Source organism: Delphinus delphis, chromosome 9, assembly GCF_949987515.2.
Source record: "Delphinus delphis chromosome 9, mDelDel1.2, whole genome shotgun sequence".
In the NCBI taxonomy this organism is placed as follows: domain Eukaryota; kingdom Metazoa; phylum Chordata; class Mammalia; order Artiodactyla; family Delphinidae; genus Delphinus; species Delphinus delphis.
The window spans coordinates 29,541,918-29,569,061 of record NC_082691.1 but is presented as its reverse complement, the minus strand read 5'-3'; the positions used below and the strand labels follow the sequence as shown (position 1 = coordinate 29,569,061).

At 37.0% G+C, this 27,144-nt stretch overlaps 1 protein-coding gene across 1 annotated transcript in view; it reads left to right on the top strand.

The window, feature by feature from the left end:
• The window catches only part of SEMA3D (semaphorin 3D), a 209,660-nt gene that overhangs the window by 72,135 nt on the left and 110,381 nt on the right, over positions 1-27,144 (top strand). Inside the window, exon 5 of the mRNA XM_060020342.1 lies at positions 24,932-25,092. Coding sequence (XP_059876325.1) covers positions 24,932-25,092 — 161 coding nt within the window. The remainder of the gene's footprint in view (positions 1-24,931; positions 25,093-27,144) is intronic.

Below are 27,144 nucleotides of genomic sequence, written 5' to 3'. Positions count from 1 at the left end.
TGGCGCAGGTGCTAAAAACACAAAACAAAAACCAGGTGCTAGGATCTGAGAATTACGTGTTAAGAATGGTTAAAGCAAAACAACACAAAACAAAACATGGGGCTCCCGGGATTCCCTGGTGGTGCAGTGGTTGAGAGTTCGCCTGCCGATGTAGGGGACACGGGTTCGTGCCCCGGTCTGGAAAGATCCCACATGCCGCGGAGCGGCTGCGCCCGTGAGCCATGGCCGGTGAGCCTGCGCGTCCGGAGCCTGTGCTCCGCAACGGGAGAGGCCACAACAGTGAGAGGCCCGCGTACCAAAAAAAAAAAAATAATAATAATAAGAAGATTATTACAGAATGCAAAGCCCACTGATTCATTATTCTTGGTGAAGAAAATAGACACCAAAACTGTTAATGTATGCTTTTCAGTTCATTATTTACAATTTTAAACTACTGATTAGCATAATTAGGAAATTTTGGTCAGCAAGTTGTAGTCAGTTTTTTGGTTTTGTTTTTTTTGGCTATGCTGTGCGGCATGTGGGATCTTAGCTCCTCTACCGCAGATGGAACCCGCGCCCCTTGCATTGGAAGCATGGAGTCTTAACCACTGGACCACCAGGGAAGTCCCTGTAGTCAGTTTTATATTAAAATAAATCAATACCTATGTATGGTCAGGCCACTCAAGATAGCTGTTCTCTTGCTCTCTGTAAGTCCGCTGTTCAACCAGTGCCTGCTTCACCTATACCCTACTCACCTGACAGACCTTCCTACATGCTTGCCCCATGCCCCAGCTAATGATTGTTCTAATTTTAGCCACCATGCTAGCCTATCAAAGGGGCAGTTAGGGGCGGGCCCCTCTGCTGGTTTCCCTGGTAACTGATGAGCCAAACTGCCGTCAATTTCCCTTATAAGTGGTAACCTCCCCCTGCCCGTGGGAGTGAAGCCTGTCTGCTTTGTCCTGCTTCGGTGTGAGCCGCATACATGGTGGGCTGTTGCTCCAGAACCTTGCTTCAGACATGTAAGATCTCCCATCCATTAAACCTTTGATGGCTCTGTCGCTGACTCTGGGCTCTTTGGTCTTGAAGCTGGGCAAGCACAAGCCTTGTAGGCCTGTGGGGTGCAGCTCAACAGCCTAAAAATAGAAAAATCATTAATTCTATACAGCTGCTACTAATTCATTGATCCTTAGTATTTTTTAAAACAGTAAGATATCTTCAAAAATATTAACAAACTAAAATACCTTGAATATCTCAAGCATATACATATTTTATTGTTTAAAAAATAGTCTGTGTGAAAAGCTTAAAATACAGAGATGAGAAAACATTTAAGAAATGAAATCTAAGCTAATTGTTTTTAAATGTTTAAATTAGTATGAAAGCAAAGTTTATATACTAATATGTGTTTATATGTAAGTGTAATATATCAATATATATATCGAGAGAGAAAACGAGTCAAGTTTCATGCTCAAAGTTTTTTTTTTTTTTTTCTGTAATATCCCCTTGGCTTCTTTAATACCTAAGTAATGAGAGGAATGTAGGGAACTCAAACTCCTCTATTCTGAACTTGGCGGGTAAAAATCATGCTGGCAGTTTTAATCTTTAAGACAACTTATTTTCAGCTCAAATTAAATATCAGTAGTAAAAGCAAATTTGATGTCTAATGTAAGCTTAAGTGGAATTATCTTATTTGACTCATTACACATTTCATATGTTGGTATTTGTTTGGAATTTATACCTCATGAATTAAAGAGTTAAGGTAACATTATTTTTGAGTTTTTGTATTCTCGAATTTCTAGAGCAGAGACAACTAATCTATGGTTAAAAAAATTCAGGGCATTGCCTTTGTGCAGTTGAGGGAAGGATCAAATGGAAAGGGATATGAGAGGAAACTTTCTGGGCTTATGGAAATGTTCTCTATCCTGATAGAGATATGGATCACCGAAGTATATAATATGGACTTTTCACAACCCATCATATTACACAAGTCAGATTTGTTTGCCTGTTTTCAAAATTTATCTTAAGAACAGAACAGAAAACAAGTATGAAAAGCCAAACAATAAAAAAAAAAAAAAAGAGAAAGTTTGAAAATAGATTGAACGGAAAAAAAAGGAAACACTACCTGGTTTCTATGATATAGTGAATAACACAGGAGCATTGCATTGACGAGGGTGGACAATGCAAAATAAATTAGACTTGGAAAGAAACTTTAATAATAGTTAATAATTACTCACTGAGGAGTCATCATAAGCAAAGCATTGGTATAAGGAGTATGTGTGAATGATGTCATTTTATCCTCATCACCACCCTGTGAGGTGGGGATTATTATCATCTGCCTAGAAATGAGGTTACTGAGGTACTGAGAAATTAAGGTCTCAAATTAGTTGGTGGCTCAGCTCCTGAGTCAGCCCCGTGCTTTGGAGAGCCTGGGTGCCTAATCATATTTCTCACACCCTAGACAAGAGCAGCAGTTCTTGCCTGAGGCACTTACCTACGGAAGTGAACTTTAAAGTTGACAGAAGCATCATGCTGATATTTGACTAACTGATTATATGATTTCAATTGTCAAAATTAAATGGAGTTGAAGACCACATGCTCTTGGTAGCCAAAAGAGATTTACAGACTTTGATAATCTTATGGGAAAAAGATGGTCATTGTGCTGATTTGTGTTCATAATCAAAATTTTATATGAGTGACTGTAAAGTATTAACTCAAATGTGGTAACTTGATCATTAGAAAATAACAAATCAGTTCCTAAAAATAAAAAAAATTGAAAAACATTAATTTTATGTAGCTGCTGCTAATTAGTTTATCCCTAGTTAGAGGGTTTTTTTTTGGTATGAATCTATGTTTTTGTATTAATACTTGGAATCAACCATATAAGAGTTCAAAATCCTGTTTTATTTATCTCTCTATAGATTTTCACTCTTTCTAGCACCTAGTACATATAAAAGGAGAACTGGTATAAATGTTGGATTAAATGCAATAAGAACTATTCTTTGGATGGTTCTTATATTTAGTATACTTTCCAAATGTTATATTTTTTAGATATTTATCTACATGTAGATTGTCTATTGATACATGTCAAAAGCAGTAGCAAAGACTGAATGCAGGGAAGGAATTTTAAAAATCTCTCAACTCACCCTCAATAGACACACACACACACACACACACACACACACACACTCACACTCACTCACTCCCGCCTCACCCTCTCTCCCCCTTGTCTCCCCTTTCTCCTCTCCCCCCTCCCCCTCCCTCTCTCCTATAGCGCCCTGTGGCTGCTGTTAGCCATTCATTGCCAGATTGTATGCTAATAATAGAGTAATGATCTTGGCTAGGAGAATTACTGACACTGCTTACAGAATATTCCTCTTTCCACCTATAAGAATTTGGGGACTTTTCTTTGGAAATCATCAGTTCAGCACTATGAAGTAAGTATGCATTAACCATACACTTGGGAGAATTTCAACAGTTTCCCTAGCCACCTCTTCTCTGCCATATCTGAGAGTATAAAAGGAAAGTAGTTCAAATCCTGATGTAATAGTTATAAAAAGTAGCCTATTCCTGAATAAACAAAGTTATAACGTAAACATCACTGCTAACTTGGGGTTATGACGAGGAAAATTCCTACCTCTGAGATAATAATCAGAACTCTCCTTTGGCATTTTCTCTTTCTCTTATGACTGACTAATGAGTGAAGATCACCTAGTATCACCCATTGCTTAGTTTTGAGGGAGTCTAAAACTTCATGCTTGGCATTAAAATACTGTCAGCATGTGAGGTTAGAAAAATCAGTCAAAATGAAAAATTAACTGTATTTTCAAAAATAATTCATTTTTATGGGCACAAAATCAGCTTTGCTTTCCATAACTCAAGCTTCCTTAGGTGCAGACCAGAGACACAGCCAGTATCAGTAGAGTTAGCTACTTTAAACAGCTGCAAGATTATTTTGAGGGATTTCTTAAAGGCCAACAGAAATATAATAACCATTTTATCCAAAGAATGCTCTTTGATAAAGACTTAGCTTTGAACCTCTGAATCCACAGGAGCTTGTTTGGTTCTATTGTTGTGTAAAGAGATTTCCCCTCAGTGGCATATTTTGAATTCTTGCACATTTATGCATACTAAATCAGTTTCTTGAGTAACAAGTAAGGAAACTTAGAGGTCAGGATGTTCTGTATTTCTGGGTTTTGTTTTATAAGGGTAATATATATATATGGCCTTACAAGGTGAGCTTCTCACAGTGACTTGTATGCTTTATACTGCAGATGTAGTAAATATAACTTTTGAAAAATGACCAACTTCAGTCTTGCAATTACTGTAAGCATTTTTTGTATTATAAATCATCATGAAGGAACTCATGCGGGTTAAGGATATTTATACCCAGGAATCGTTTGTATCTGCAATGGTATTTGTTTGGACAACTCCTAAAGATGAGATAGGTAATATAGCTAAAGAGGGAATGGGCAAAAACTTTGAAAAAGGAAGAGAAAAGTCACTGTCCCCCTGGAATTTCTTTACCAGATAGGGAGGCAAACAATAAACAGGTAAACAAACAGATGAAGGTTATTTCAAATAGTGGGAAGTTCTATCAGGAACATCAAACAGGAGACTGCATCCAGGACCCTACTTAGACTTTAGGACACTATGAAGAACCATCATTTTTATACCCATTTTATAGATAAGAAACATGAGGTTAGAACCTGAAGGCCTTGCCCCAAAGCAAGAAGCTGTTAAGTGGCAGAACTAACTTGTGTGTTTTCACCTCTCTAGTTCCAGGCCCATGTTCTTGCCACCTTGTGCCCTTGAGGGAGGCATTGCATGTTCAGGAACACAAATATCAAGATATATATATATAAAAAAAATACAAGGTTTCATTATTACATCTTTGGCAGTATGCTTTTCTCAGTAACTACCAATAGTACTAATTATTTTTTGCTCCTCCAAAACTTACGTCTTTTCATAGAAAAGAAAACTGGAAATCATCTTTAAAATTTTTATCTGCTATTGTATAACTAAACATTAGTGCATTTGATAGAATAGTTCTTTATCTTGTTTGAGTCTTCTGAGGAATGAGTGGATAAGTCTATATATTTTTCATTATTTAAAAATGACTCTATTTAGCTGTGAAATGTGGCGTGCCTCAAGTAGAGATTCATGGCCATTTGACTCATCTAACTTGTTTGATTTGACTAGTTTTGTATAAGTTCTGATATCTCGATTGAGTACAGCTGTGAAGAAGGCAGGTTCTGAAGCCAAACTGCTTATTAGGTCTTAACTGCTGTTACTAGTTGTGGGACATATGGATGTTTATTTTATGTACTGGGTTTTCCAAGTGCGTTAATTTATTTAATTCTAATGAGGTAGTTGTGAAGGTGTCTTGATCCATGTAAAGCACGTAAAACAGTGTTTGGCATAGTAAACATTTAATAAATGCTGTCAATTATTAATTTTTGTGAAACACTATTATCTTGCTAGATATTAATGGTTGTTCCCAGACCAGAGTTTTTCCTATATAAACAAGTGTGAAAAATATTACATAGTTTTCTCCTGGGGATTTATAGCATATATTAAAATTGCTTCTGTTTACTCTCAAACATTTTCTACTAGGGTTAGTTTCCCTCAGTCCAGTACCACCCACAGATCGTGAACTTATTGAAGGTACTTTCCAGTATTTTTATCTTCATGGTCTTCTAGTAGTTAACAAGCCCTTAGGTGGTTATTGACTTTGATAAGAGTAGTGTCTTTGAGTAGTTGGTAGCCTTCAGGGTGGGTTAAAAGGAATCATAAAATCATTCATTCAGGAGTTCCTTTCTAAAGTGGACATTTTTGTTGTCAAATCAATGAGAAAAGAAGATGACTTGCTCTGAATATCTCTCCTTAAGTATATAGTAAAGAAGTATTATCAATCTGATAGTAAGAATTCCCATATATTTTCTTCTATAGAGAAAGTCATTGATGGTTTAATTTTTAATGGACTCACTTGTTTTCCCAGATGTGTTTTCTCTAAACTGAGGCTGTGTGTGGGACTGGGCTTTCGTAGGTTTAAGAGCTCAAGGATAATATTATTGTGTATTTGATATTCAGCTCTCAGTGGTTAATAACAATAATTTATGATGCCCACTGTTTCCAGCCCCATGCTGGCAACAAGGGGATATGTTAGCAAGTAGAAGAGGCAAAACTCCCTGGCATCATGTAGTTTATATTCTGATACAGAAAGGTAGACCATACATAAGTACATTACACAGCAAGATGGAAGATGATAAGTGCTATGGAGAGCAATGAATCGGGAAAGTTGATTGGTGGGGGTGTAGTAGTCAGATATGGCGCTCAAGAAAGAGCTCACCCAGAGAGTGATGTTTTCACAGATACTTCAAGAAATTATTGTTGCAAGTCATGCAGATACTCAGGAAAGGAACATTTTTGGCAAAAGGAACAGCAAGTGCAAAAGTCCTGAGGTGGAAAGGTGTCTGGCATGTTCAAGGATCTTAAAGTATGGCAAAAAAACCAGTGGAATGGGAGAAAGAAGAAAATTGATTAAATCAGAGAGTTAATAGGAGGGAAGAAGTATTAGATCCTTTCACTGTTGTCATTGTTAAAACGTTGGTTTTTAGTCTGAGTGTTATGGGAATCCATTGGAGAATTTTGAGCACAGAGGTGACATGGTCTGACTTTCATTATTATAGGATCACTCTGGTTTCTGTACTGTGTGTGCACTGAAAGGGAGAGATCAGGGAAATAGGGAGCCAAGTCTGAGAGGACTGTAATAATCCAGGTGAGAAATGATGGTCTATGAGCCAGACTGGTTGCAGTGGAGGTAGGAGAAGAAGATATGAAGGTAGAGCCAACAGGATTTGTTGATGGATTGGATATGAAGTAAGAGAGAAGTCAAATCTGACTCCATGGTTTTTTTGTTTGTTTGTTTTTGGTCTAAGGATGGGGTTACTATTAATTGAGATGGCAGAGATTGTGAAAGAATGTTGTGTGGGAAGATCAAGTGGACATATTCGTTTGAGGCGGCTATTAGATATCGAAGTAAGATGCCTGGAAAGCACTTGAGTATATCATTTTTGGAGTTTATAGACAATGTCAATTGGAGATATGAATTTGGCAGTTAGCATAGAGAAAATTTTAAATCCATGAAATTCTGTGAGACGACTAAGGGATATAGAAAATTTAGAGGATTGAGTTCTGGGATACTCTTAAGTCAGGAAATTAGTGAAAGGAGGACTGAGCATCTCAGTGAACTAAAAGAAGTGCCCAGGTATGTAGGAGAAAAATCAGAAGTTGTGGTGTAGAGAAAGTTAAAGGAAGAAAGTAAGAAAAGGGACTACCAGCAGTGTCATATTCAGCTAATGTGTCACGAAAGATAAGTAAAAATTAACATTAAATTTAACAACGGGGGCTTCCCTGGTGGCGCAGTGGTTGAGAGTTTGCCTGCCGATGCAGGGGACGTGGGTTTGTGCCCCGGTCCGGGAGGATCCCGCGTGCCGCGGAGCGGCTGGGCCCGTGAGCCATGGCCGCTGAGCCTGCGCGTCCAGAGCCTGTGCTCGGCAATGGGAGAGGCTGCAACAGTGAGAGGCCCGCGTACCGCAAAAAATAAATAAATAAATAAAATAACAACAGAAGTCTATTGTTGACCTTGATAAGAGCAGTGTCTTTAAGTGTGGGAGCCAGAGCACGACTAAGATGGATTCTGAAGAGCATGGGCTCGGGGGAACTGGAGGCAAGTGTAGACAGTTCTTTCAAGGAGTTTTCCCATAATAGAGACGTGGGCAGTAGTAGCTGGAAGGACAATGAGATCAAGAGACTTGTTTTTTTTCATGAGCTAAACAACAGCATATTTATTTGTTAATTGAAATAATCTAGGAGAGGAATAATTAATGATTCAGGAGAAATGTGGGATAATTCATACACTATTGAAGAAAATAATTTTTTCCCCTAAAATCAGGCTACTTTTAGAACATATGTTAATAAAACTTGCTTATTTTGCATAATAAACTATTGTTTGGTTCATTATCAGTGTCAACTGTTGTGTAGGTAGAAAGAGAGGTTAAACAGATATAAAAATATATTCAGTTTGACATATCGATATAGGTTTGTAAGTACTACATATGTTTAGAAATTTGTTATGTAAGGATTTAGAAATAAAACTTCAGGAAGATTAAATAATAACCTCAGAGTCACATTAGTAGATAATTAAAAAGCTGATCCAAGCCTTCTGCGTTTCAATACAGTAGTGTTTGTACTACAACTTGCCTGTATCCAACACTGTGATTTAGTGATGATTAAAATCTATCTAACACTATGTAGAGCATTCTTCTAAACATGATTGATCTGTAGAAGTTCACAGAGTGGTAGAAGTTACCTAATAATATATGGTAACATATGATGTAATATTGCCATACAAATGTATCATATAAAAAGTGTTCCTGGAATTAGGAACATACATAAAAATCACTGAGGCCTATGTGGTCAGTAGTGTCCTCCTGGCAGGGCAAAGGAGAGCTACATCATGAGACACTTGAATTGCATCCTTGTTATGCATAAATATGGAAGGAATTTATAAGGGCATAATTTAAGTAAAGGCAAATTTTTCTGGGATTAAACCCAGTCCACTATTTTTTGGTTAAAATAGGTTTCTTTGAATAGATCGTATACTGTATATAGTTGGTTTACTATTCTGTAAATTATTGAGGAGATAAAATTTTTTATCTACAATTTCTTGTTTTATGACTTCACTTACCTAAAATTTGGCTCTAATTTCTTGGGTCTTATTAAATAAATTTTAGCAGTGAGATTCTTTCAGTATAAATGTAAAACTATAAGTTTACAGATATTTTTTTAAATGAATGTCATTGGGTCACTTTAACAGAAAATTTGGCAAATGCCTCTCTCTTAAGAACTTGTAATATACATTTTGCATTTTTCTGAGTCCTTTCAACATGCTGTTTTAATCCTATTAATTCAAAAGAGGCATAAATTAAAGCTAAAGTGCTTTTTATTTAGGAAGAAAGATACTCATAAATAGGTTTATTTCACTAAAGTCAAAGTCAGCCAGACACAGTCTAGAAAATAAGATAAATATTTCAGTAATCCCAATGGAATGGTAAAGTGGAGGAAGCAATAGAAGTGAACTTGTCTGTGGGTATGTTCCATAAAAACAGTAAGTAGAATTGTTTTGAAAAAGAACCTTGCTTTTCTAAGTAATGGTAAATCTTAAAATATAAAATATAGCTGTAATGGGTGATAGGGCTTAGAGTTAGAAGAGACCTTGATAGGTTTTAGCTTTCTCTGCCATGTACTGTTCTTGTACCATTAGAACAGTTGTTTGCTCTTTCTGAATCTAGGTTTTCTCATCTGGAAATTAGTGATAATCCTTTGGTTAAGGATCAAATGAAATAATAGAGGAAAAGCTCCTTGGAAGTTAGAAAGCACAAATGGATATTATGATAGGCTTCAAAGAGAGACCAGACATAATATATTACTGAATTAATTGAAGTAGGATGTGAAGAAAATTCAAGGTCTTTAAAAATATATTTAGGCATCTTGGATACAATTTCTCCTGCCACACATAACAGGACATTTACTTGAAAGTCAATTAATAAATCATAACTTGGCATCTTTACATTTTCCTTCCAGGTTAATGCATATTAAATGAGTGTACTTCTCTTCTTTGTATGAGAAAATGGAGGGGAAAAAGTTTTATATGTCTTTGGTTGAAACTAAGTAGGTTATTTATCACTTATAGCAATTCAGTTAGTTATAAGTTAATCACATTGGTCACAGCTGTACATCCCTTATTCTAACAATGTAGTGTTGTAGAGGAAAAATAATAATAATTTGGCTATTTTGCATAAATTAACACATCATCATATAAGGGTTTGAGAGAAACTGTAGTGTGGAGAAGAAAGAAGAGTCCAGCACGTCAAGGCAATTGGGGCCACAGTGTTCTTTAGCTTTTCTACTCCAGCTGTGGTTCAAGGACCAGTAGCGCCAGCATAATTTGAGAGCTTGTTAGAAATGCAGAATCTCAGGCTCCCTCCTAGACTTCTCAGTGAGAGTCTATTTTTTAGCAAGAATCCCAGCTGATCTGAATGCATGTTAATCCTGAGAAGCACTGCTTTTAGAGTGTTTTATTTCCAACTCCCTCCTCTTCCCACCCTCCTCTCCTCCATCCTCCCACCCCCAATACACACAGGAACATTTGGATATCACAACAGGAATCTCTTATGATTGCAAAGCATTAGAGCCACAATTGGGTCTCCAAATGGCACATTAACCTCTCTGAATTATTAATAAGGCTGTAATAAATCCTGGTTTAGATGGAAGGTAGATAAACCAACATAAACAAGAATCACTAGAGTTTGAAAAATCATCAGTTAAATGTTTGTTAGACTTCTTATGTGAAAGAAGAGGTGATGAATTGCAGCAATGATTTAGACATTATTCTTGTCTGCAAGGGCTTCTAGTCTTTTTAAGGGACAAAATAACTGCAAAAAGATTGATGCCATAGGATTAGGGTAAATAAAACCAAACATTTCAAAGAATTTCAGAGGAGGTTGGGTGTGAAATTGAACTTTGAACATTGGAAGAAATTTAGAGTTTATTGAATAAAGTATATGTTGGCACTGGAGGATTTTGATCATGAAATTCTAACTTAATTCTAATTTAAGGGAGAAAACCAGAATAGACAGCATAATGTGGGAGAGATTGGAGAGGGAGGGGGGCAGGGAACAAGGTTGTTTAGGAGCCTGTTATAGTAATTTTGAGAAGCAGTAATATGGCTCTTAGCCTGGCTGATGATAAAAATAAATGTTTGAGGAAAAGGAATAGATAATTTGCATGAGGAAATCTATAAGGCTTTAAATTTACCTGGAAGTTGATGTGAGGGAAATGCAATATACTTACAGGTAGCAGTTATTTAAATAGGGGAATAAAAGAGTAAGGGAATAAGGAAGAGGAACTAAAAACGATTCTGTTATCTTGAGCCTGGGAACTAGGTCATGTCATTAAAGTCATTATAGTCAGTAGGACCAGGTGGTTGGGGGAAAAATGACAGTACCAAGCAGGCTACTGGAAATTCTGAACTGTGACTTGGGAGAGGCAGTGGGGTTTTAGCTGTCTATTTTGAAGTCATCAGCAGAGAACTAACAATTTATGGGAAACTAAATGGAAAACATGATCTCATTGTTTATGCCCTGTAATACTGACTGAAATTAAGGAAGACATTATTCTGTGACTGTATTTTGAATCTCCCTCTTGGAAGTCCATAAGCATATTCTGATGCAAATTCTGTGCACACCTGTACAGAATTATCTTCCTTGGGTAAGCTAGAGGACCCTTTCTGGAGAAAACCTAGAGAAAAGTTGCACAGATAACTGACATCTGTTTGTTCTGAATGAAAAGCCAAAAGGAAATTCTCTTGAATCAGTGGAAATTAACTTTCAGATCAGCTGTCACACTGAATGCCCAGCATGATAAGTGAAAAACAAAACAAGACATATTCAGGCCAATTATTTTAAGTTTTATAATAGCAAGAGTGAGGAGGTGAAAGGAAAAACAGAAGACATTCAAAAGCTTGGGACACTGATGGCATGAGACTTTGAAACCGTAACTTTGGAAGCCAGAGGATAGTATGTAAACGCCTCAGCTCTCTGAGGGTGAAAGCTGTTCAGCCCAGAATTCTATAGTTAGCCCAATTATCAACAAAGGTGAATTAAAGACATTTTCGCACATGGAAAATTTCAAATATATAAGTCACAGTCACTCTTTTTTAGGAAACTTCTGGAGATGGGCTCACCAAAATAAGAAAATAAATCAAAGAGGAAAGACATGGGATCCAGGAAAAATGAGTTTCATACTAGGAGAGTGGTAGAAGGAAGTTTGAGGAAGCTATTCCTCAGGTCAGAGAATAGACAGTCCAGATTGGAGCAAGAGGAAGAAAGGGCCAAGAGGGGATGTTTCCTGAAGGAAAACAAAAAACAATCTGACAGAATTCCATTTGAAAATTTTATGGAGGCATTTTTCAGAAGGTGTGGAAAGTTTTGATCATGATCTTAAGGAAGTCTAAGCAAATGTCACAATTGGGAAATTATTAACAAAAACAACATTTTTTTTATTTTCAAGAAAGAAAGTATAATCAGAGAACACTACTTTTTGTTTTTTAACAACTTTATTGGAGTATAATTGCTTTACCATGGTGTGTTAGTTTCAGCTTTATAGCAAAGTGAATCAGCTATTCATATATATATATCCCCATATCTCTTCCCTCTTGCGTCTCTCTCCCTCCCATCCTCCCTATCCCACCCCTCTAGGTGGTCACAAAGCACCAAGCTGATCTCCCTGTGCTATGTGGCTGCTTCCCACTAGCTATCAGTTTTACATTTGGTAGTGTATATATGTCCATGCCACTCTCTCACTTTGTCACAGCTTAACCTTCCCTCCCCCGTGTCCTCAAATCCATTCTCTAGTAGGTCTGCGTCTTTATTCCCGTCTTGCCCCTAGGTTCTTCATGACCATTTTATTTTTTTAAATTTTATTTATTTATTTTTGCTGTGTTGGGTCTTCGTTTCTGTATGAGGGCTTTCTCTAGTTGTGGCAAGCGGGGGCCACTCTTCATCGCAGTGCGCAGTCCTCTCACTATCGTGGCCTCTCTTGTTGCGGAGCACAGGCTCCAGACGCGCAGGCTCAGTAGTTGTGGCTCACGGGTCTAGTTGCTCCACGGCATGTGGGATCCTCCCAGACCAGGGCTCGAACCTGTGTCCCCTGCATTAGCAGGCAGATACTCAACCACTGCGCCACCAGGGAAGCCCCATTTTTTTTTTTTATTCCATATATATGTGTTAGCATATGGTATTTGTTTTTTGGTTTTTTTTCATTCTGTATGACAGACTCTAGGTCCATCCACCTCACTAGAAATAACTCAATTTCGTTTCTTTTTATGGCTGAGTAATATTCCATTGTATATATATGCCACATCTTCTTTATCCATTCATCTGTCGATGGACACTTAGGATGCTTCCATGCCCTGGCTATGGTAAATAGAGCTGCAATGAACATTGTGGTACATGTCTCTTTTTGACTTATGGTTTTCTCTGAGTATATGCCCAGTAGTGGGATTGCTGGGTCATATGGTAGTTCTATTTGTAGTTTTTTAAGGAACCTCCATACTGTTCTCCATAGTGGCTGTATCAATTTACATTCCCACCAGCAGTGCAAGAGGGTTCCCTTTTCTCCACACCCTCTCCAGCATTTACTGTATGTAGATTTTTTGATGATGGCTATTCTGACTGGTGTGAGATGATATCTCATTGTAGTTTTGATTTGCATTTCTCTAATGATTAATGATGTTGAGCATCCTTTCATGTGTTTGTTGGCAATCTGTATATCTTCTTTGGAGAAATGTCTGTTTAGGTCTTCTGCCCATTTTTAATTGGGTTGTTTGTTTTTTTGATATTGAGCTGCATGAGCTGCTTGTAAATTTTGAAGACTAATCCTTTGTCAGTTGCTTCATTTGCAAATATTTTCTCCCATTCTGAGGGTTGTCTTTTGGTCTTGTTTATGGTTTCCTTTGCTGTGTAAAAGCTTTTGAGTTTCATTAGGTCCCATTTGTTTATTTTTGTTTTTATTTCCATTTCTCTAGGAGGTGGGTCAAAAGGATCTTGCTGTGATTTGTGCCATAGAGTGTTCTGCCTATATTTTCCTCTAAGAGTTCGATAGTGTCTGGCCTTACATTTAGGTCTTTAATCCATTTTGAGTTTATTTTTGTGTATGGTGTTAGGGAGTGTTCTAATTTCATTCTTTCACATGTAGCTGTCCAGTTTTCCCAGCACCACTTATTGAAGAGGCTGTCTTTTCTCCATTGTATATTCCTGCCTCCTTTAGCAAAGATAAGGTGACCATATGTGCCTAGGTTTATCTCTGGGGTTTCTATCCTGTTCCATTGATCTATATTTCTGTTTTTGTGCCAGTACCATACTGTCTTGATTACTGTAGCTGTGTAGTATAGTCTGAAGTCAGGGAGCCTGATTCCTCCAGCTCCGTTTTTTGTTCTCAAGATTGCTTTGGCTATTCGGAGTGTTCTGTGTTTCCACACAAATTGTGAAATTTTTTGTTCTACTTCTGTGAAAAATGCCATTGGTAGTTTGACAGGGATTGCACTGAATCTGTAGATTGCTTCGGGTAGTAGTCATTTTCATAATGTTGATTCTTCCAATCCAAGAACATGGTGTATCTCTCCATCTATTTGTATCATCTTTAATTTCTTTCATCAGTGTCTTATAGTTTTCTGCATACAGGTCTTTGGTCTTCTTAGGTGGGTTTATTCCTAGGTATATTGTTCTTTGTGTTGCAATTGTAAATGAGAGTGTTTCCTTAATTTCTTTTTCAGATTTTTCATCATTAGTGTATAGGAATGCCAGAGATTTCTGTGCATTAATTTTGTATCCTGCTACTTTACCAAATTCATTGATTAGCTCTAGTAGTTTTCTGGTAGCATCTTTAGGATTCTCTATGTATAGTGTCATGTCATCTGCAAACAGTGACAGTTTTATTTCTTCTTTTTCGGTTTGAATTCCTTTTATTTCCTTTCTTCTCTGATTGCTGTGGCTAAAACTTCCAAAACAATGTTGAATAATAGTGGTGAGAGTGAGCAACCTTGTCTTGTTCCTGATCTTAGTGGAAATGGTTTCAGTTTTTCACTATTGAGAATGGTGTTGGCTGTGGGTTTGTCATATATGACCTTTATTATGTTGAGGTAAGTTCCCTCTATGCCTACTTTCTGGAGGGTTTTTATCATAAATGGGTGTTGAATTCTGTCAAAAGCTTTTTTTTGCATCTATTGAGATGATCATATGGTTTTTATCCTTCTATTTGTTAATATGGTGTATCACATTGATTGATTTGCGTATATTGAAGAATCCTTGCATTCCTGGGATAAACCCCAGTTGATCATGGTGTATAATACTTTTAATATGCTGTTGGATTCTGTTTGCTAGTATTCTGTTGAGGATTTTTGCATCTATATTCATCAGTGATATTGGCCTGTAGTTTTCTTTCTTCGTGGCATCTTTGTCTAGTTTTGGTATCAGGGTGATGGTGGCTTTGTAGAATAAGTATGGGAGTGTTCCTCCCTTTGCTATATTTTGGAAGAGTTTGAGAAGGATAGGTGTTAGCTCTTCTGTAAATGTTTGATAGAATTGCCTGTGAAGCCATCCGATCCTGGGCTTTTGTTTGTTGCAAGATTTTGAATCACAGTCTTAATTTCAGTGCTTGTGATTGGTCTGTTTATATTTTCTATTTCTTCCTGGTTCAGTCTCCAAAGGTTGTGCTTTTCTAAGAATTTGTCCATTTTTTCCAGGTTGTCCATTTTATTGGCATAGAGTTGCTTGTAGTAATCTCTCATGATCTTTTGTATTTCTGCAGTGTCAGTTGTTACTTGTCCTTTTTCATTTCTAATTCTATTGATTTGGGTCTTCTCCCTTTTTTTTTGATGATTCTGGCTAATGGTTTATCAATTTTGTTTATCTTCTCAAAGAACCAGCTTTTAGTTTGATTGATCTTTGCTATCATTTCCTTTATTTCTTTTTCATTTATTTCTGATCTGATCTTTATGATTTCTTTCCTTCTGCTAACTTTGGGTTTTTTTGTTCTTCTTTCTCTAATTGCTTTAGGTGTAAGGTTAGGTTGTTTATTTGAGATGTTTCTTGTTTCTTAAAGTAGGTTTGTATTGCTATAAGCTTCCCTCTTAGAATTGCTTTTGCTGCATCCCATAGGTTTTGGGTTGTCGTGTTTTCATTGCCATTTGTTTCTAGGTATTTTTTGATTTCCTCTTTGATTTCTTCAGTGATCTCTTCGTTATTAATTTAGCCTCCCTGTGTTTGTATTTTTTACAGATTTTTTTCCTGTAATCGATGTCTAGTCTCATAGTGTTGTGGTCGGAAAAGATACTTGATACAATTTCAATTTTCTTAAATTTACCAAGGCTTGATTTGTGACCCAAGGTATGATCTACCCTGGAGAATGTTCCATGAGCACTTGAGAAGAAAGTGTATTCTGCTGTTTTTGGATGGAATGTCCTATAAGTATCAATTAACTCCATCTTGTTTAATGTATCATTTAAAGCTTGTTTCCTTATTTATTTTCATTTTGGATGAACTGTCCATTGGTGAAAGTGGGGTGTTAAAGTCCCCTACTATGATTGTGTTACTGTCAATTTCCCCTTTTATGGCTGTTAGTATTTGCCTTATGTATTGAGGTTTTCCTATGTTGGGTGCATAAATATTTACAATGGTTATATCTTCTTGGATTGATCCCTTGATCATGATGCAGTGTCCTTCTTTGTCACTTGTAATAGTCTTTATTTAGAGAACATTACTTTTCAAAGTAGGGAAGAATATTTACCTTGCGATAGTAATGGAATGATTAAATATAGCTTTTATAAGAATGGACATACCGTAGTGTTAGGAGCTTGGTTGGAGGGAAAGAGTTGGCATAAGAAAGCTAGAACTCTCAACTTCTATAAACAGGAATTCAGTGGAAATGTCTGAAAATGATGTTTTAAAAGGTAGTAGTACATACATATTATTTCTATATATGAAAATAATAGAAAATAAACTACTAAATGTGTTAATATGGGGTCTAGATTAGAGGTGGACAGAGGATGGGAGAAGTGACAGATAGGCTTATATATGCCTTTTAACTTTACCTTTTGGTATGTATATACTTAACTTTGATTAATATAATTAATTTAAAAAGTAATATTGTTATAAAATATTGTTTTTTAAAGTTATTCTCACAACTCTTTGCTCTGTACATTAACTTGTGGTGATCTTATCTTGAGGAATTATTTGGTCTTGTCATATTTGTCTTGCTATTTAGAATCAGTAAAAGATGGTGTATTAAGGTATGACTTTTCTAAGTTTTTAAAAAATTAAGTACACATACTATATTGAAAACAAACTCCTATTCACTTGTGACATGGTGTTTTGATTTTAAATATACCTTGAAATTTGAAAAAGGAGAAATTCTCAATATTTTGAAGGGAATTAAGAAAATAATTGTCAAAATAGAATCTGTCTTTCCTAGAATTACCCTCTGAGGCAGTTTATTCTGTTATTGAATTACCCTCTGAGGCAGTTTATTCTGTTATTGAATTGTTCTTCTGGAAATGTATCAGTTATTTATAATGTTAGCCATTTTATAGCTCAGTAGGAAAATTTATCATGGCCAAGCTTTTGAGAATTTAAAACAATTCATTCTTACTCAAAGTAAGAATTTAAAAGGCACCCATAATCGTAAATTATGAATCTCACATGTGATGGATTGTATAAAGCGTCTACTGTTGAAAGCTAGCCAAAGAAGAAGAAACCTGTGACTTAAATGCATGGATGTAGATGAAAATGCGATGGTGTAAAATTACTACACTCCTATTTCACATCCTGTCCTGGCAAGAATGTAGCTTGATGAGTAATAGGCTTTATTTGTTCCTAATTTATGTTTCCCTATGTGGCATCATGTGATTTATTATTGATATAGATAATGTTCTGTCTAAGACCTAATGAACAGAATGATTTCCAACATTCCATTGCAGATGAGCAAATAAGAGTTTCATTGTTTTTTCTTTCTGATTTGAACTTGCATTTGCAAGGTTAGGGTTAGACTTTTCACCTAGGAAAATATAACGATAATACGCCTATAATTTAGTCTTTTGTCGGGAGTTTAGCTTTGAATAACATTCTTTATACATTTGATATTGTTTGAGCAGTTAGCTATGGAGACTAAAGATACTTAAATAGAGAATAAGGGGTATGTTTGATAGGTGGAAGTGAGCCAACTTGGTGACCAAGGTCTTTTCATATGATCTCAAACCTCAGAAAACCAATTGAAAGTCAGGTAGGGCCAATTTAAGATGAGTTCGCTTTCGAAACGTTAGATCCAAGAAAGAATTCCTCCCTTGCCTCAGACCAAAAGCGGGAGAGACAAATACAGGTTCACAGAGAGCCAAAGGGACTCAGTGAGCCACAGCATTAGTGACTAATTTTCATTTTGGGATGAGCAGTTTGCTCCCTTTACTCAATTCCGGACCCAAACTGAGAACAGGCTTTGGGGGTTGGGGGATGGTAAGGGTGTTTTGGTAGCCAAAACATTTATGGGAACTATGGGACGAAGGAGTTCCATAGAAAGAATCTTGGGAGCCTAACGGTTGGCATGGAAGCCCAGGGAATTCAGAGATCAAGGGGGAGAAACTGAATTTATGGGGAAGGCAGGAAAAAAAACTCCTTTCCTTCTTTATTTAGACAGTTTGGCAGAGAACACACTGGAGATGTGACTGTATTCAAGAACCCTCAGAACAGCCCTACTGATATAATGGCTATTTCCTTGAGGAAAAAGAGGGGGTAGGTGGGGCAAGAATTTGTGCTTTTGTGCTGAATATTCTGAGATGGTAGGGAAAGGTGACAGGTATTTTTTTTGGGGGGGGGGTTGTTTTTTGTTTGTTTTGCTTTGTTTTTTTTTGGCAAGTGCTGAGTCCTAACCACTGGCCCACCAGGGAATCCCCAAGGTGACAGGGTTTTGATCTGGATTCATTGTTGGCTGTAAGCTTTCTCTGCTGAGAAATTCTACTGGAAATTGACTTTTCTCAAAGCTGATGTTATTTTTACCCCATGAAATTCTGCCTTTAATAACTTTGATTTTCTTCTTTAAAAAAAGATCTTCCTGTGAAGTGTTCTTTAAAGGATGTGGGAAGCCATTTTTTAGCTCTGTAGTCTTCTCGTGAGAGAGATTGTCAACTCCACCCAGTTTAGAATTTCTGGCAATAAATGCAGGAATTCAAGGGTTTGGGATTTTATTCATTTAACAGTGAAACATTGAGGAAGTCTGTGCTGCTTAATCCTAAATTTATTAGATTCAATGTGACTGACCACTCCTTTCCTCTCTGGGGTAGCGAGCAAGACTGTAGAGCATCAGGTCAAATGTTTCTTCAGGCTGAATGAACAATTATATGAAGGGACACTAAAAGGGAGTTACAAAGAATTCTTTTCAGAACAAGCATTTATTTCAAATAGGAGCAGGGACGGTGGGATCTTCAGCCTTGCCCTCACATGGAGGGGCATGTGGCTGTAGGTGAGGGGATTCATTGCTGCTGTATTCTGCCACGAAGAGAAAACTGGTTTCGTGAAGCCCACTTAACCATTCTGGGCCTCACTGAATTGGTAACAGAGGAGTCAAACAGGTTTATTGAGAAGTTCTCCCTTTAGCTCTAATTGCCGTATACCGTATTTCTGTTCTTCCCAAAGGTTAGAGACTACCTGTTCCAAAGAACAGAGCAATGGCCTGGAGTAAATAGATGAATGACAGTTTGTTACTCGATACATTGTCCGTTTTAACAAAGTTCAATGTTAGGTTCTAATGCCCTAGAACTCCAGGGTTGGAAGGTGATCAGAGACCATTTAGTTTCTCTACCCACTGTATTGGCGAGAATTGTGTTATTTGGCTTTTGCTAATGGAGACACAGAGAGGAAGTCCTTTCTATTTTACTATTAAAAATATTTAACAGTCTACTACTTTAAGTACTGTTGTCCTTTGTCACAAGTATATTCTTGGGACTTCCCTGATGGTCCAGTGGTTAAGACTCGGTGCTCCCAGTGCACGGAATTAACCCCAGGGTATGGGTTTGATCCCTGGTCAGGTAACTAAGGTCCAGCATCCCGCATGCCACAAGGTGTGGCCTAAATAAATAAATAACTAGATAAATAAAGTCTCCAGCCACTGGAAAAAAAAATGTATATTCTCATTTTTGTTGTGGATGAGCATTTTCTCTCCACTAGGCTATGAGGTCAATGAGAGTGGAACTCGTTATCAGTCGTCGGAGCGTGCGCACAGTACCTGGCGATCTTAGATGTTTGCTTTCAGTTGTTTGCTTTCAAAAATCTAGTTTTATGAGGGTAGAGACTTACTTTGTTGTGTTAGAAATGAGAAATTATTCTAAATATGTTATTAACTGTATGTGGGAGACATACAATTTACCTGTGACTTCTGGTAAGATATCAGGGGATGTTGATGAACTCTGGACATACTCTTCAGCAATGCACACATATGTACAAATATAGGAAAATACCATGCTGTTTATAGGAGTTTTGAACCTCAGAACCATCCCGTTGCTCTGCCGTGGTTGGTTTGTTTATTTATTTATTTATTTTTTGCGGTATGCCGGCCTCTCGCTGTTGTGGCCTCTCCCGTTGCGGAGCACAGGCTCCGGACGCGCAGACTCAGCGGCCATGGCTCACGGGCCCAGCCGCTCTGCGGCATGTGGGATCTTCCCGGACCGGGCCACGAAGCCGTGTCCCCTGCATCGGCAGGCGGACTCTCAACCACTGTGCCACCAGGGAAGCCCTGCCGTGGTTTATTGATCATGGATTATGAACATCTGGTCTGTGTCGACATTCAGTTAAAATCCATCATGTGCATGATTTCCATAGTTAAACTAGTAGAGTAAACGATGAATCATAACTTTGATGCGTTTATTTCAGAAATAATCAGCTGTAGATTTTTCAAGAATGTACTGAGAACAAGAGTGGGAATTTGAGGGCCTGGGTGATTGAGTGAGATTACAAACTGAGAACAAGGTGATAGGACAATGAATTGCTAAAAGAACGGCTAGAAGGAGTGATTATGGTAGTTTCGGTCAAAGGTTTAGGTAGATAGAACAAAGAATGCATTTAGGACCTAGAAGTCTGAGGAAAGGTGGGGCTGGCTAAGTAAGTACAGAGCAGGCCCTATCTGAATGGCATTTGTGAAGCCATTCACCCCACTACCAAAGGGGGAAAAAAAACAAGACGGAGTTTCTGTTCAAAAGGATTATAAACTGTGGACAATCTTAAAAATCACGTGCCTGAGACTTGCCAGTTTAAGAAAAGAAAAAAATAAAGCTTTGAAATATATTGCCAAATTATTAGTCTTTAACTTGCATGAGTTTGCAGCCTGCACAGCTAGCATCCATATCTGGTTCCTGAAACCCTTGGAGTGTATCAGCTTTAGGTGTTAAGATTCAGACTCGGGATTTAACTTTTTTTTTTCTAGGCTGGATGATCCCGTGGAAACAAAAATGACTTTGCTTGGTTTGGCAGAAATGCAAGAAAGATAAACTGTTTGGGGAAGAGGGAACCTGTTCCAATCCCTGTCCCAAGGTCTTTTCAAAATGTGTGCATCAGCCTGAGAAATTTTCATATGTAATGCCTAAGTCTTGTTATTTAGTTTGGCTACAAAGCATCTGGGAAGCATGCTTTAATCGTTCTGATGCTAACATTGTTAAAAGGCAACGTTAAATCATTTTGAAGTGATAATGCTTCAGGTTAGTCACTATTTTTGCAGCTGTTTTTCCTTGTCAAATTTGTTTGAAACTAAAACCAATAGAATTAATTATGGTAAAAGAAAATAAAGCAAATGATGACCTCAACTTTATTTTTCTCACTGTTTGCGTAGAGACGGAAAATGAGACGCAAGATTCTTAAATGTCGTCCTCTTCCCGTTAGCACTGCCATAATTCAGGGACTCATCACGTTTCAGAAACTTCTGGGGAGGCTCTCTGCCCCCATCTTTCCTGATTCTCATCCATCCTGAACACTGCAGCCAGACTTATTTTTGTAATATTCAGCTATAGTCTCTGTCACGTTTCCTGCACAAAATACTTTAGTGGCTTTCAGTTACCTACATAATACCCGACCTCCGCAGCCTGCCATCTTATGCCCTAATTACCTGGAGGCATCCTCACTTCTCACTGCCCCTGCCTCTTCTCTCTGTTCCAGCATACTGAACTACTGCAATTCCCCAAATTTATTAAAGTGCTTGATTTGTCTCAGACTCTGAGATACGTGCTGCGGTTTCCAAGATAAGTAAGGCCTGGTCTTGGCCCTGAAGGAACTCATACCCCATAGTAGGAGATAGCATTAAACATGCAGTACGCAAGTATAATATACGATGGTGTGTACCCTTGTACATCCTAGCACTCTTCTTCTTGGAATAAACTTTTCTTTATGTTTTTCCTGTAAAGCTTCTGTCTGTCCTTCAAGATTGTTCACAAGTATCACCTCCTTTTGTAAGGCGATGCACAATTAATTACCTGAAAGATTTGTTAACATTTTGTATACACTTGTATTATAATTTATTGTGCTTATGTTGTATTGTCTATGCATATGTTGTACTGTCTGTGCATATCTATTTGCACAGGGATCTGTGAGCTCCTTGATGGTAGGACTCAGCCATTCCATAACCTTAAGCAGCATGTTCAATACTTAACACGTACTAGAAGCTTATAAATATTTGTGGACAGAGTAGCTTTTTAATGTATTCAAATATTATTTTAAAAAACATAGAGCTATTCTAGTCTTCATAAGTCAGATTTCATGGAAGATGAGATAATACTCTTTAATAGAACTTATTTGGCCCAAACCGGAGTTTAATATTCAAAGTAACAGTTAATGTTTTTTGAACTTTTCCTATTTTCAAGGCATTGTTCTAAGAACTTTATATAAATTACCTCCTTTAATCATCATGAGAATTACTTTATAGATGAGAAAACCAAGGCACAGAGAGTTTAAATTTGTTGTCCTCGATCACACAGCCAGAGTTGCAAAACTAGGATATGATGCAGCTGATCTGGGCCTAAAGCTCACACTCCTGCTTATTAGGCTTAGCCATGTTTCATTTTGTAATTAACATTGCAATGCATAGTTCAAAATAGTTGATTATAATCTGTGGACACTTGAAATAGTATGGATTTATAACCTAAAACCTGCTTTCCTCTATTAGTTGGGTCAAGATATCCTCTTGGAAATCCCTTTACATACTTCCATTTTGCCCATTTCATTCTTAGTTAAACAAGGGGAAATCCCATGGAAGATACAGAATTGCCTGATTGAATAAAGGTTTGTGTGAAATGTTTTCTCTTTTTAAGCTTTAGATCGTATCTGTCTTGTCTGTTCTCTTGGTTCCATTCTTTTCCCTTCTGTTTTACTTTGCAATCAATACGGAATATTTACTGGATATCAGCCCTGAAAAATAGGCTTATTACTACATTTGAAGATGCTAAAATATATTATCCCATTGTGTCTTTGGTCTGAAAAACGCTTAAGGTTTTATTTAACTTTAGTAGAAAAATAATTCGTGTAGAGTTAAGACTTCGATCCAGGGTGCACAAAGCATGATTCATAAATATTAATAAGACATTTATGTTTGGTAAAGCCACACTCACTTGAGAATTCAAATAGTATCGTGTCTTCTTCAGCATATGACCTTTTAGTTTGTCAAAACTAAGACAAAAAATCTATCTCAGTGACTAAAAGAAGTAACATTTAATCATTGTAAATTAGAAAAGTAGAGTGACAGGAATTCTCAAAAACATCAAATAGTAATAAAGCCCACAGTTGATGGATGGAATATATAGGCTTTAAATTTAAGGGACTCAAATATCCATTTTACAGAGATTGAAAACTGCCATTACACATTTCGGAAGCATCTTGATGCCTGTTTCTAAGACATCGTCTCTTTTTACTTTTCTCATTAATTGATAATGAATTGCTTGAACATAATGATTTAGTTTTAAAGTCCAGTAACATAATGGACTTTAATAAAAGTGATGAGTGATATTATTATCTTATTGGTATTTAATAGTCTAGGGTTGTAGAAAATGAGAGGGTATGTTTTGTACTTGGGGTGAAACATATTGAAAAGATTTGGGCTCCTGTAAACTCAGACCTAAATTTATTTATTTATTTTGTTTGGTTTTATTTTTGGTTTTTGTTTTCTTTGGCCATGCAACATGGCTTGCGGGATCTTAGTTCCTTGACCAGAGATTGAACCTGTGCCCTCAGCAGTGGGAGCGTGGAGTCCTAACCACTAACCCTCAGACCTAAATTTAAATAGGAATCTGTTCATATCACAATTATAACCAGAACAAAGAATTAGGCCCGGTAACAAACCAAAGATAAATGGAGACTGGGATTGAGGTTATGTTATCAGCTTTGCCACCATAGTTTTGTGACTTTAGGGCATGTGGCTTCATCTTGATGGAATTAAACACCTCCATTTATAACATCATGAATTTGCATTAACTGATTTTTAAGGTCCCTTCTTGCTTTATAATTCTGATTCCATCACTGGTTCAGGATCACATCTCCTTCAGAATCCATTGCTTCTTTGTTTACATCTTACTGTATATGTGAAATAGGCGCCGTGTAATCTTCCAGACATGGGGTCAATCTGAACACTATCAAAAGTAGAAGGGAGAAAAAATGCCTGAGATTTATCACACACTTAGTTTGCTGCTTACTTTGCATACGTTGATACTTTGATCAGTTTGCAAATCTTACTGTAGTTGGTAGATGCTTTAATTTATAACTTAAGAAGGCAGGGACTTCCCTGGTGGCGCAGTGGTTAAGACTCTGCCTGCCAATGCAGGAGACACAGGTTTGAACCCTGGTCCGGGAAGATCCCACGTTCCGTGGAGCAACTAAGCCCGTGCACCACGACTACCTGGACACCGCAATGAAGGGTAGCCCCCGCTTACCTGCGGCAACTAGAGAAAGCCCATGTGCAGCAATGAAGACCCAATGCAGCCAAAAATAGATAAATAGATTTACTTTAAAAAAGGTATTTTAAAAAAAGGTAAAACAGCGTTGTGAGAAATTTTGCATTTATTGCTTTTGTGTTAACATGTTTTATATTCATTTTTGATAATAAGATAAACATGTCAATAAAATACAAATATAAGTTCCATCTCTTGCTAAATGAGTATGTGCTAAAAACTGTATATTGTTTTCATATATCTAAATTGGAGCTTTCATGCTGTGTATATGCATTTACAAAGTGGAACAGTGTGTGTATGGAGGCAAATAAAGATTTTGCTTATTCAGAATTTTTTCTTTCTTTTTATCCTTCTTTTACTTCCCCGTAGACTTGCTGCTTTCAAATAGCTGTATTCCCTTTTTGGGCTCATCGGAAGGACTGGATTTCCAAACCACTTTGTTAGATGAGGAGAGGGGCAGGCTGCTGCTGGGAGCCAAGGACCACATCTTCCTGCTCAGTCTGGTTGACATAAACAAAAATTTTAAGAAGGTCAGTTTATTTCTATATAGTTTACTGAATGCATTTATTTTCATCTATGCCCTTTTCCTTCACTTTTGTTTTGTTTTAAGTGATTCAGTGTCAAATGCAGTAGGTCATTTACATGTCAAAAAACATGTTAAAAGAACTTATTGCCTCTGATACATGTTTTTGGATTTTTATGGATTTAAGTACAAGAGTGAGTGTAATACTAAAACCTTTGAAAATCTGAATGAAAGGCATGAAAAGTTAGTAAATGGATACTACTTTACATAACAGAAATGCAAAGTTTTGGATTTAAAAGCTGGAAAATGAGTTATTCATGAAATATTAACATTTATATCTATAGCAATTATTGTAAAATTAAGTTTTTATTAATTTTCAATGAATAAGCATACTTAATGATAGTGTGGCTCTGGTAGCATTTTAGCACCACATTGGTTTCTCCACACTCTCCTTTTATATCTGAGCAAGTTTCTTCTATGGCTCAGTCACGTTCAGGTAGGGAAGATGAATAATGCCTTACTTGTGGGCTCATTAAGAACAATCTTAGCACTTAAAAGAAATATATACTAGTAATTCAAAACCCAAAAAGCAACTGCTGTTGTATCCTACATTTTCAACTAGCACTGTGATACCCAAAGAAAAGACTGTCACACTGTTTTATCAATTATTGTTAGCCAGTAATTTAGTAAATATCAATATATATGCAAACAAAAATGGATACCAAGACTAGAAGAGTTGAATGACTGATGAGAAGACATAATATATGACCTATTCTGCATCTATGAGGTATCTTTGATTGTTTTTCTTTCTCTTCTTTGCCAGAAGAAATACTACTGCAAAAGAAATACAAGGAGCCATTTCAAGCTTTCAGGTCAATAGTTCCCAACACTGAGTTTATAGAGACTTCTTCCCATTCAGAGTTATGTGTAGGTCATTCTTGGACTTTGAAGCTTCATACGGCTTTCACCTACAATGACCACTTTAACTTAACCCTCTAATTTTGAGTCAGTAAAATAAATATCAGTTGTCCAGTTATTTGAATTATATCAGCACTCAGGGCTTCAGTCTACATAGGCAAAATATTTGTCACCATATGTGTTACTATCACTTAATGAACACATGCATTAGAAACAATGTTTTTGCTCTTCTAATCACTTAATTTTTAAGTAGTACTTCCACACATTTTTGAGGTCCACCAAAGGAAAAGGAATAATGTTTTATGAATGCTCAGGTATGATAAAGAAATAATCTTTGAATGCAAATGTATACACATGCATTCCATGTAATCTGTGTTTCTAGAAGAAGAATGAGGGCTAAAATATTTCCAGTAGTTGTTCTTGACTTGTGTTATTCCAGACACACAAACTCATAAGGTTATCTTATTTGTTTTGGAATTATTCTGCAGCCTAGATATTGTTTACAGTAGGTGGAATAAACAGCTGATTATGTGCTAGAATTTGAAAAACTTGTCCTTTCATTCTGCCATTTTAGCTCCATTCCATGCTTTTTTTTTTTAAACATCTTCATTGGAGTATAATTGCTTTACAATGGTGTGTTAGTTTCTGCTTTATAACAAAGTGAATCAGTTATACCTATACATATGTTCCCATATCTCTTCCCTCTTGTGTCACCCGCCCTCCCACCCTCCCTATCCCACCCCTCTAGGTGGTCACAAAGCACCCAGCTGATCTCCCTGTGCTATGCGGCTACTTCCCACTACCTATCTATTTTACGTTTGGTAGTGTATATATGTCCGTGCTACTCTCTCAGTTTGTCCCAGCTTACCCTTCCCCCTCCCCATATCCTCAAGTCCATTCTCTAGTAGGTCTGTGTCTTTATTCCTGTCTTGCCCCTAGGTTCTTCATAAACTTTTCTTTTTCTCTTAGATTCCATATATATGTGTTAGCATACGGTATTTGTTTTTCCTCTTTCTGACTTACTTCACTCTGTAGGACAGACTCTAGGTCCATCCACCTCACTACAAGTAACTCAACTTTGTTTCTTTTTATGGCTGAGTAATATTCCATTGTATATATGTGTCACATCTTCTTTATCCAT